Genomic DNA, 12,345 nt, shown 5'->3' on the forward strand with positions numbered 1-12,345 from the left:
GCAGACAGCTACTCATAGACAGACAGACAGCTACTCATGGACAATTGGACAGGCAGGAAGGCAGACAGCTACTCATAGACAGACAGACAGCTACTCATAGACAATTGGGCAGGCAGGCAGACATCTACTCATAGACAGACAGACAGCTACTCATGGACAATTGGACAGGCAGGAAGGCAGACAGCTACTCATAGACAGGCAGACAGACAGCTACTCATGGACAATTAGGCAGGCAGGCAGACAGCTACTCATAGACAGGCAGACAGACAGCTACTCATGGACAATTAGGCAGGCAGACAGCTACTCAGACAGGCAGACAGACAGCTACTCATGGACAATTGGACAGGCAGGCAGGCAGACAGACAGCTACTCATAGACAGGCAGGCAGACAGCTACTCATAGACAGGCAGACAGTAAGACAGCTACTCATTGACAGACAGACAAATAACTACTCATGGACAGACAGACAGACAGGCAGGCAGGCAGGCAGGCAAAGAGCTACTCATGTTATGTTATTATGTTATTATAACAGGCTAACAGCTACTCATGTTATGTGCAATAATTTGTGCAGTTATGGAAACAGCTCTTTGTGTTTATGCAAGAAAATGTAACACATTTATTTATTTACATATTGTGTGCATGCACATTGTACTTTGATACATTTTGCGAAAATAAAGCAATTGAAAGAGAGAAGTTATCAAGTATCATTAATGTCGTAATTTTATCTACTGGCCCCTGGCCCCTTGCCATTTTTGTAATGTGGCCCACAGGTAAATCTATTTGAGTATCCCTGGTATAGGCCTACCTATACCGGTAATAAGTTGATACATAACAAAGTTAGTGTAGGCTATTAATGCATTCATCATAATGAACAGTATCATGACATTGACATGCATTTTTGCCTATATATAGGCTACTATACTGGTTTCAAATAATATCAGTGAATGCATACAGCCATACACAGTATTACACACGTTTTCAGTGGCCAGATGTTTACATTTAAAGGTAGCCTATTCTATTCGCAATCTATGTGTAGGAAAAGGGGAAACAATGATAATACAAAATTACAAACGTTTGCATTAGTGACATTTAGTTTATGTAAGTATATGTGAAACAATCCTAGAAACAATTTATATCTCTCCATTATACAATATATTTATCTACCGTTATAGAGATAATAGTGAAACAAGAAACCAAATAAACCGAAAACGCGCTGGTCCAACAATTCCCAGCATGCTATGCGGCTCGCTCGCGACCCCTCAAAGGTTTTACATCCGGGGCGCGACTTCCTTTTTCTCTGTGCCCAAATGCGATGAGGACCTAGGGCGACCTGGACCTCCACATAATCTAACTCCATCCTTGTAAAAGGCACCGCCAAACCTCGCAAAGATGACCGAGCAGATGACAGTAAGGGGGACCCTAAAGGGGCACAATGGCTGGGTCACCCAAATCGCCACCACGCCTCAGTTTCCCGACATGATTCTGTCCGCGTCCCGAGGTAAGCGCCACTCAGCCCCGGCTCCGCCAACATGGCTACCGCCGCTAGCACTGTTAGCATTGTGGCTAGCGGCTTGGTTGAAGAGCTGATTCAGATAGAAAGTGATACGGTGGTAGAAATAAGGCGACGCCTAATCAATCCAAAGACACAAACTCAGTCGCGACTCAACGGCGTGAACGTCGAATCTCATACTATTCGCCTAAACGTCACTCGTCCTACCGGCAGTTAGCCAAACCACCTCAACTTTATACTGAACACCGGACACTACATCTATGACACGTGTTTGAGTGCTGGAAGTCACAATATGTCGTTCAAATCTTTTACCTGAATGTTTTGGGTGATGGGTAAACGTTTATTTTTAGCTCCAATAAGGCTCTGGATGTTCGTAGCTCAATCTGGATGTAAACTGAACTCCTTCACCTGTATTTATTTGAACCTGGTTGCAACCGCTACCCTTATGACAGTTCATGTGATGTGTGTACTGTCCTCTGACTCAAGGCATTTCTCATCAAAGTAAACACAGGCAATGATCGAAGATTCACAGATCTTTGACTTCACTTAAGTGAACGTAGCAATACCAGTGTTGCAAATGTGTTTAACTTGTACAAAATCGTTGGGCATTCAACATATAGCCATATACTCAAAGTAGTAAAGTTGTCATTATCCAGATCCCCTATTTGAGTTATAAGGTGTAGTGATCATTGTCTAACTCAATGTTGCAGCTGATAAAGGTAGAGCTTATTTCAATAACTTGCATACTAAACTGGGTGGTACAAAAGTAACACTATGTCAAATGTATTGTAATAAAAGCTCAATATTCCCCTCTGAAATGTAGTAGTTCTAAAAGGACAAATGTATATTAAAAGTAGAGGACAAGTATCTACATTAAATTTAACAGTGATTGAATATGATAAATGCATTTATACATTACATCCCAGCATCAAGATCTGGGTGCCTTTTTCATTACACCTTCCAGTCTTTGTTTAAATGAAATGAAATTGCAAAATACTAGTATGTATTTGACGGTAAATGAGCAGTGATGAGAACTCCAATGCCAACTGTATTTCTTGTGATGATAAAGAGGCTGTTCCTGAGCTCTGAACCAGGTGCTCTCATTTGAGAGATTTTCACTGATATTTGATTTGATGTCGTGGTCTAATGTGTGATACTCTGCTCTGAAGGCTGAAGAATTAATGTTTGAATTAATTAAGTTGCCTTTTTTTTTTTTTTTTTTCTCAGACAAATCTATAATCATGTGGAAGCTGACCCGTGATGAGACCAACTATGGCATCCCCCAGCGTGCCCTCAAGGGCCATTCTCACTTTGTGAGTGACGTTGTCATCTCCTCGGATGGCCAGTTTGCCCTGTCAGGGTCCTGGGACGGCACCCTCCGCCTGTGGGACCTGACCACGTAAGTCACGTCTTACTGGTGGAACACTGATGGGTGAAACTGAAGCAATCGGCACTCATACTAGTGATGACTGTTATATTATTACACTACCCACCATCAATCGTAATTGTCCATGTTTGTCATGACCAGTCTAATCGGATTCCTCCAAATGTTATTTGGAGGAATCCGTGGGTTGGTGGTTGCCCATGGTGGTGATTCTTGTAGGTGAAAGTAAGCTAAAATAAAATGGTACTTTAACCCCCGATGATTATTCTTATTCACAGATTGAGGTCTGACATATATGTGCTGAAATCCTGCAAATATGAGGGGGCATTTGGACACATTTCTTGACAAAAGTTAAAAAGAAAACCGGTACATTATTTAAGTCTGCCTATCCTGTTAAATTTGAAAGTATATAATGAGTTTGCTTTAGTTTCATTGGACTTGATCAAACATATGAACTATGCAATATATTTGGGATTTCTTTGATTGGCCTTTTTTATCTATATATTTTTTCCCAGGTCTCAGTTGTGATGGAAACTCAAAATGCTCCTTTGTCACTGATTAGAGAGGCTGTTTCTGAACTAATTGTTCTGTGGTGGGTTGTTTTGTTGAAATGAACAAATGTTTTTTTGTTTTACTGTAGTGGCACCACCACTCGCCGCTTCGTTGGTCACACCAAGGATGTACTAAGCGTGGCCTTCTCTGCGGACAACCGTCAGATCGTGTCTGGCTCCCGAGACAAGACCATCAAGCTGTGGAACACCCTGGGAGTCTGCAAGTACACAATCCAGGTGTGTTGCTGCACAAGGAGTGTGCATTTCACTGTCGGGAGGCAGCTAACCTGTGGGTTGGTTGCCCATGGTGGTGATGCTTGTAGGTGAAAGTAAGCTAAAATAAAATGGTACTTTAACCCCCGATGATTATTACCTAATTCGTTGTTCTCAGACAGTCTGATGGATATGCTGAAATCCTGAAAATATGAGGGGGCATTTGGACACATTTCTTGACAAAAGTTAAAAAGGAAACCGGTACATTTTTTGAGTGTGACCTTGTCTCCTTCAGGACGAGAGCCACTCCGAGTGGGTCTCCTGTGTGCGCTTCTCCCCCAACAGCAGCAACCCCATTATTGTCTCCTGCGGCTGGGACAAGATGGTTAAGGTATGTCCATCCTCTGTAAAACTACTTTCAGCCTGGTGGCCCGTGGTCGGTATACGCAAAAATGGCAGATCTGCAAGCTCACAGCATGTTGTGATCTGTTGTGAGCTTGTATATTCAGATTGGTATATATAGGGCTTCTGTGGTTAAACTCCTGCATTAGGGTTAGAGATGTGCAAGTCCTTGCATTTTGAGAATAAATGTTAAATGTTGAGTTTGACAGGGGAAAGTGCAAACATTCTCCTGTTCTAATAACTAACCCTGGTTAGTTATTAGTTGTTCTAAGTGTTCTCAATGTGATCTGTCCATGTACGTGCGTTTGCTGTGGTTTGTCCAATGATTTAAAAAACTTTTATGCATGTATTAGCTGACTGGCTCTGATGAGAACTGTTGATGAGGGCACAACCCACGGAAACACATTGAAGCAATGTAAACCTAGGTAGGTGTATGTTGCTATTGACACCCAGTACTTCATTCCCCTCTGCCCCAGGTGTGGAACCTGGCCAACTGTAAGCTGAAGACTAACCACATTGGTCACACTGGCTACCTGAACACAGTGACGGTCTCTCCCGATGGCTCCCTGTGTGCCTCCGGTGGAAAGGTAGAATGAAATCCATTCATCTGGACTGTTTATTCACCCAGTCAGTTTCAGTGCAGGTTTTCAGTTTTTATGGAAAACTAACAATGCTCCTGTTTCAATTCTGATGAAAAAGAGGCTGTTTCTGAACTGAAATAATTATAATACTCTCCAGCTATTCAAGAGTTGAATAATAAAAGTGTCATTTTCTTGTGACCGTATAGCTTATTTCAGTGGTTTTCAACCAGTGGTCCTTGAGAGGATTCCAGGTGGTCCCCAGCTAAATTATGGAGTTGGTAACCAAATGGACCCTTATAGATCTTTGAGAGGGAAAATGTTACGCTTTCAAGACTTGCATTATTATTAAACGTCTGAATTACTTCATTTACAAGAAGTCTACACAATTAGAAAATGTGGAATTGTTATTTATTAAATACAGCATAGAATTGTGGACAACTAAACTAAAAGGACTAAACCTCATAAATGGTGGTCCGTGGCTAAATATTCGGAATAAATAGTGGGCCCGGGTATCAACATGGTTGAAATCCCACTGGCTTATTTGAAAGGATTCTATTGGTATACTGCTGTCGCTCTGGAAATTCAGACACACACATTTTGTGTCTCCTCTCTGCATTTCACTGTCGGGAGGCAGCTAACCTGTGGGTTGGTTGCCCATGGTGGTGATGCTTGTAGGTGAAAGTAAGCTAAAATGAAATGGTACTTTAACCCCCGATGATTATACCTATTCACAGATTGAGGTCTGACATGCATGTGCTGAAATCCTGCAAATATGAGGGGGCATTTGGACACATTTCTTGACAAAAGGAAACCGGTACAGTACATTATTTGAGTGTGACCTCACATTTTGTGTGTTCTTCTCCAGGACGGGCAGGCCATGCTGTGGGACCTGAATGAAGGCAAACACCTCTACACCCTGGACAGCGGTGACAACATCAACGCCTTGTGCTTCAGCCCCAACCGCTACTGGTTGTGCGCTGCCACCGGTCCCAGCATCAAGATCTGGGTGCGTTTTCATTACACCTTTAAATTCAATCACAAAATACTAAGTATTACTTGTGCGGTAAATGAGCGGTGATGCTAACTCCAATGCCAACTGTATTTCTTGTGATGATAAAGAGGCTGTTTCTGAGCTCTGAACCCCCGGGCACTCTTCAGTCGAGAGATTTTCATGAATGTGTGAAATTTCTCTCGGCCGTTGCAGTGAAACTGCTTTGTCGTGCTTTTGCAGTTATTAGTTTCCTCATGTTATCTGTCTGCTCTTGTTCAGGACCTGGAGGGCAAGATCATCGTGGATGAGCTGAGACAGGAGGTGATCAGCACCAACAGCAAGGCCGAGCCCCCACAGTGTACTTCCCTGGCCTGGTCTGCTGATGGACAGGTACAATGCACGAACCACCCTGAGCATGTCTTAATTTATAGTCAATTACAAAGGTGTTGCTTGCCAAAAAAAACCTTTTGGCAAACGATAACCCTTGTGTGATGAATGAATTAAGCTTTACTTTCACCCCTGGTGATTATACCATTTCACTTAACGCACTGTCATAAACTGACTGATATACCTGCAAATATGAGGGGGCATTTGGACAAACTAATTTGACAAAGGTCGAAACTGACAAAACGACGCAAGTGATTTTTTTCCTTGTCTTTATTTTCTCCTCAGACCCTGTTCGCCGGCTACACTGACAACCTGATCAGAGTGTGGCAGGTTACCATTGGAACTCGATAAGATTTCTCAAGCCGAGCGTTGATTTGAATAAAAGACACTTTAAAAAAAGAGAAATTGTGATGTGTTGGATTATTAATCACAGATTTTTATTTTCTTTATTTTGTATTCCTTGGATACTTACAAAATCCACATTAAATGACATTTAAAGATTAACTTGTGTAGAGTAACGTAATTTTCAATTGAAACAGGATGGGGACAACATTGTGAACGATTTGAATGTTTAGGGTAAAGAAATAAGTTGAAGATTGGTTGAATGTCATTATTTGGTGAAATTGGTTGTTCAAGTTTATGTCGGCACAAGTTTGATGGAGGGAGGAGGGTGGGTGGCAATTATATATTTTAAAAAGGCTGCACAATATAAGTTATATAACGCCATGTGATGTCAAATGTTTTTAAAAAGTGTGCACGTACCACTTTTCGTAATTTGTTCTACCTGGGTATAACCCAGTCTCCCGAATGAGACGGTCTCATTAGGCACGATTCACTAAGCTGTTACACCCATATTTTGGGAGTAAATTAATTTTCCAAACTTTGCAGTTTGCACATTAATAGTAGTCTGATTCAATCTTTTTTTGGTCTGAATTTTGCTGAGGGCTGCTCTTTCTCAAGTCTGCTTGGATACAGACTTGCATGGGACCAAAGCTTGCTGTATGTATTCTAGACTACTAACGTGGCAAGTTTGAGAAATTCCTTTACACCCAAAATGGGTGTATATTGAGAACAAATTGCTACCATCACAAAAGTAGTCCTTGCCAAATGCGTGGCATGGGGAGAATTGCACTTGTTTCAGGCAATACTACTTTTCAACCAGTAGGTGTCCTACCATGACCTAGGGTCTAATTTATTTTCAATGGTAGAGTGCAACAACAAATCGACACAGTTGGCCACCTGGCTTGCCCGTAGAGTTGTTTGTATCCTAGCAACCAGCATAGGCTGCGGTTAATGCTACAAAGATGGTTTCATTCATGCTAACGAGTATTGCTACTACGAGCTGCATTCCATAGTTTACGCAGGCGGTGCCGTGGCCTCTTGAAATGAACTAAACAACCAGGGTCAGGATGTCACAGCCAGAGGCAGGTCACGGTGGTGTTCGTGTGGAGAGAACGTTGGCTCTGATCAAACCAGATGCGGTCCACAAAGCAGAGGAGATAGAGGAGCTAATTCTCAAATCGGGCTTCACAATCTTGCAGGTTGGTGCACATGTTTACCGCAAGAAACTGGACCATGGTTAATCAGATTTGTTTAATTTTAGGCTGTAGGCCTATTTAAAGTGCCTTGAATTTTCTTTGCCTCGTTAAAGGTGATTTTTTTTTGGTAAAAAAAAGTAATAAGTCATTGTTATATAGACTATAGCAATAACATCAGAAATTCAGAATAGCAATGATTACCATCTGAATGTGTTTGCTCAATATGGGTCTGTCTCCCCAGCTCTTTAATAAAAAAGAAAATGCATTTTCAGGTAGGTATTTCAGACAGTATACCATCATTTACAATTCTCTTGTATAATCTGTATCCTGATTGGATAAAATTGGTATCCTGACCTGAAAATGCATTTTCTGTTTAATAAAAAGCCAGAGCGCTATGGAGACCCCTGTTACTGAAAAAACATTCTAGCAATGAGTACAATCAATATAGAGCTTTTTATTATTCAGATCAGTTAAGGCCTATTCATACTCCAGTTTTCGGTGATGAGGTGAGATGATCTCCAGGGTTTAAAGCTAAAAAATGATCCCAAAACTGAAAACTATTTTTTGCAAATCTGCACTGATCTCGTTAAATGACCCCTAATGAAATCCTCAGGACTGAAATCCGTCCCCAGGACAGAACTTTAAGCCCTGGATCTCGTAAGGTGACCAAAACTCATCACCCAAAACTGGAATATGAATAGGCCTTTGGGCACGATTCACTAAGCTGTTACACCCATATAGCGTAAATCTGATACTTAATGGTACTACTTAATCCCGAGCAGAAGCGGACATTGCAGCTCAGTCCAGAGGAGTGCAGTGACTTCTACGCTGACCATTACGGAAAGAACTTTTTCCCCAGTTTGGCTGCCTTCATGAGCTCTGGTCCTGTCACTGCACTGGATCTGGCTCGGGAAGATGCCATCGCCCACTGGAAAACCATCATAGGTCCCGTCAACAGCGTTCAGGCCAGGGACACTCAACCTGAATGGTCAGTATTAATTCATCCTGCTTGGCATTATTTTTGGGTTAGTTGAGGCCCAAAAGCACCAAGGAATAGTTGTTTTTTTTAAGCTAATTTTTATTCCACGATTTTGCAACCCATTTTTTTTCCTATTAATTTGGTCATTAAGGTCCACAGAATGAGAGGCCTGCTCTGCCGGAAACATCGCGAAAAAAGTTATGGCCATTTTTTAATACCACACCAGAGACAACCTATATAAGGCAACATTTTCCAAATTTAATTATGCTTTAAGTAGCATGTGACATGTCAAACTAAGCTGGGGTTTTCATGATTCTGAATCCATTCCAAGCATTAGTTTTGCACGGAAAACACTCCTTGGCCTAAATTTGGCCATAGCCACTTGACCTCATCACATTAATTTTGTGCTGACCTCATCAAGGTTCAAGGAGTTTTGTTGTCATTCCATACAAGTAGAGAACAAAATGTGATTACCCAGGTCCTGGTCAGGCAAGAAAAGAAGGTCTAAAAACACTAAATATAAATAACAAGTAAGACGCGCAAACGCGGGAAGCGAACGCAGCTCGTACATATTTGGGTTTTTTTAAGATTTATTTTTAAGTTATTATTTTTTTAAGTTAAGTTATTTTTAAGTTAAGTTTTTAACCTAGCCATAACCATATAAGGAGTCCCCAAAGCAGCCATACGTCCAAATATGGAGTGTGTTGCATCAATCACAAACAATTGTTTCACTCAGCTCCATATATGGGCACAAAGGGGGGGGACACAGACACACAGACATGATCTGCTAGGTCTCATAGTAAGTGCTCACTGCGTTCGCAAAAATTAAAAACCTATACCTGTTCATGTGTCATGGCTCAAGTTCATAATGCAGAGTTTATGTGTAATCAACAGATCATCACATTTGTGATGACGGCTATGGCCATATCTTATTCCAGCATGACATCACAGTTCCTCTCAAATTTTGGGTGACTGGCTCCCCGGAACCCAACCCACCAGTGACACATATAAATATCTTAAACTAATGGACCAATGTGTGAGGGGCTGTGTACCTTCTCACCACCTTGACAACTTTTTCTCATGTTTTTGTTTTTGTTATGAACGTAATTTAGATCATGTCAAGGACCCCCAAATTAATATGTATTTGGCCCCCGGACTCCCCCCCCCCCCCCCCCCCCCCCTCCACTACCCATCCCCCAGATCCTAGATCTTTTGAAAATAGCTGATCTACTAGATTGACTATTTCCCTTGTCCTTATTGTGTCTATGGCACCCCCTGGACATGACACTAGATTACTAGAATGTCACAGGGACTTATCCCAATCCAAAGCAGGGATGCACTGGGGGCCAATTTTATAGTCTCTGCCGGTATGACTCGCCCGGGAATTGAACACCGACCTTCCAGTCTCACAGAGGCGTATTTACAATAAGGCCGAGGGCAGGCCGCCATCTGTCCAAGTCTCAGTCTCGCCTGTCCTTGAAACCAGAAACCCAAACTTAGAACAATGGGAGTGCAATTGCTCCGACTTGCTCGTGTATTCGCCCCCCGTCCAATCACGGCCCGGGCGTGTCCATTACGTGGTTCGACCCTCCCATAGATATGCAAATACAACGCCTTTGTGTTCACACACCTTGCTGTCAAAGAACGCAAGGGGGATACATTTGACACCCTACTAAAGGTATTTGATGCATGCCCAGCTGAAGTTTTTTCCAGTGTATAAGACTAATTATATTTTCGCCTGGCCAACTTGTCATTCCTGCATACGCCACTGCAGTCTCAGGGCAGATATGCTAACTACAAGGCCTGTGAGCTGATAGTTTCAAACGTACCGAATTTTATTTAGATAGCATGCTGTTTAGACAGATTCTAGGATCTAGGACTAGGTTCATTGTTTGCCTGATATCCTAGTTTCTTTGAGGCTATTCTCCCTGTAGCTACATTTATGTGATCATTTACCTAGTTTATTGACTAGAGTTCATTCTTACTATGAAGAAGTTGAGCAGTTTTCTGATTGATGCTGTTAAACAACTGTAACAGTCTGTATCTTTGATTCAAGTTAAAGTAGGTTGAGTACAATAATGATCCTTTGACAGCCGTAGCGGAAATGATACAAATACATACTGAAATCTCTTCCCATAGCCTTCGAGCGATGTATGGGATCTCTGAGCTCTGCAATGCTGTTCATGGTAGTGACACATTCATAGCAGCTGAGAGGGAGCTCAAGTACATGTTTCCAAACTGTAAGTCTCACAATGCAAACACACAATTATTATTCTTACAAACGTTAAACTGTCAGCTTGTGAACACTTAACTGTACGTTCCAATTACCGCCCCTCTCTCTCGTCTATCATGACAGCTGTTATTGAACCTGTTCCAACGGTAGGAGCTGCCAAAGAATACCTGATCAAGTATGTGAATCCCACACTGCTCAGAGGTCTTACTGAGCTCTGCAAGGAGAAGCCTCTCAATCCATGTGTAAGCTAAGCATCAGAATGTTGGACAGATGTATCCAATTATTGTATTTATCAGTGTTAAAACATGATATGTTTGCCTTTGTCAGCATGTCGTGCCACTTTCATGGATTTGTCTTCTTCATTTTCAACAGACTTGGATTGCTGACTGGCTGATCAAAAACAATCCAAACAAACCTAACGTGTTTGATGGGGCTATTGTGGAAGAAGCAGAATAACAATATAACTTCTTACAGTTGACATCTCAATCCTAGAATGAAATTAAATGGTATTTTGACTTTTTTTTATTATAATATACTGGCATTTGTAATTAAATAATTTCCAAACACATGTTGAGATTTTTTTTCTTTCGTCTTGGTATAACGAAAATATATGCAAATAACTATTATGGAGGCTGATCTCGACTGCCATGCACTCAATAATAATCTTAATAAACAATATAATAAACCATGCAATATACTCAACCAGCCTGTAAGCTGTAACTCTCTTAAATGACATGACTATCTGCAATCCAGTTGTTAAATCAGATCAGACCTCAGAACCATTGCAACTGCATAGCTGGTGTCAAATATAAATCCCAGAGACATGGGCATGGTATTTTGTGCTGTTTGCATTGTCTGTTGCTGTAAAAAACAAACTACATATAGGCCTACAGTTTATAAATGACACAGACAGGCTATAATTTAGTGTGTTAAACTGAACTTGTCTGATCATTTTGTACAAGCATGACTTGAGGCTGCACTTCACTTTCACTAACACATGAAATGGTGAAGAAAGATGACATAGGCTATATAAGACATGTTGCATGTTTATATTTAGTCTGGGTATTTTATCAGGTTGGCTAGAGCTAATTGCCTTTGGCACGTACAGTAGGCTGCATACAGACTAGCATCCATATAAGTAAAAGAGAAACACTCAAAACAAACATTTATGGCCCCCCTTTGCCTTTTATTATTTCCATTCATTGGTAACCGGAAGAGTTGGCACCGACCTAATTGGCTTTGGTTCCAATAGTTATGGAATAGTGTGCAAGGTTTACTGTCATGTTGAGAGGAAAGGGTGGGGAAACTTGAAGCCACGCTGTTGGCTAAGAATTAAACCCTCCTTTATCGTATAAGAAGTGTATTTTTTGGAGAGGTCACTCATAAGACACGTTACTTAAAGAATTTGATTTTACATCTATAAAGAACATCTCAGAAATGCATTTGTTTGATACAAATTCTTGTTCTAAAACTGGTCTTTGGTTAACAGATGAATGCAATGAAGCATGCAAATCAAAAGCGACTGAAAGGTTCAATGGGAGTTGTCTGTTGACAGGCTATAATTCCATATAATAGA

The 12,345-nt window shown here is 41.3% G+C and overlaps 2 protein-coding genes across 2 annotated transcripts; both read left to right on the plus strand.

Annotated features, from left to right (window-relative positions):
- Positions 1-1,284: 1,284 nt before the first annotated feature.
- On the plus strand, positions 1,285-6,424 carry rack1 (receptor for activated C kinase 1). The gene is made up of 8 exons (XM_080773613.1): positions 1,285-1,498; positions 2,738-2,909; positions 3,535-3,682; positions 3,954-4,049; positions 4,537-4,647; positions 5,507-5,647; positions 5,912-6,022; positions 6,305-6,424. Exons 1-8 carry the CDS (start codon positions 1,390-1,392, stop codon positions 6,368-6,370), a joined length of 954 nt encoding a protein of 317 aa, XP_080629739.1. The 5' UTR covers positions 1,285-1,389; the 3' UTR covers positions 6,371-6,424.
- Positions 6,425-7,428: 1,004 nt separating this feature from the next.
- Positions 7,429-11,225, plus strand: nme5 (NME/NM23 family member 5; the record flags this gene model as incomplete). The annotated part of the gene is made up of 5 exons (XM_080773461.1): positions 7,429-7,560; positions 8,340-8,545; positions 10,676-10,776; positions 10,893-11,011; positions 11,142-11,225. The coding sequence occupies 5 exons, from the start codon at positions 7,429-7,431 to the stop codon at positions 11,223-11,225; spliced, it is 642 nt and encodes a 213-aa protein (XP_080629587.1).
- Positions 11,226-12,345: the final 1,120 nt, after the last annotated feature.

This window comes from Protomyctophum bolini (genome assembly GCF_963924005.1).
Source record: "Protomyctophum bolini genome assembly, chromosome: 10".
Taxonomy (NCBI): Eukaryota; Metazoa; Chordata; class Actinopteri; order Myctophiformes; family Myctophidae; genus Protomyctophum; species Protomyctophum bolini.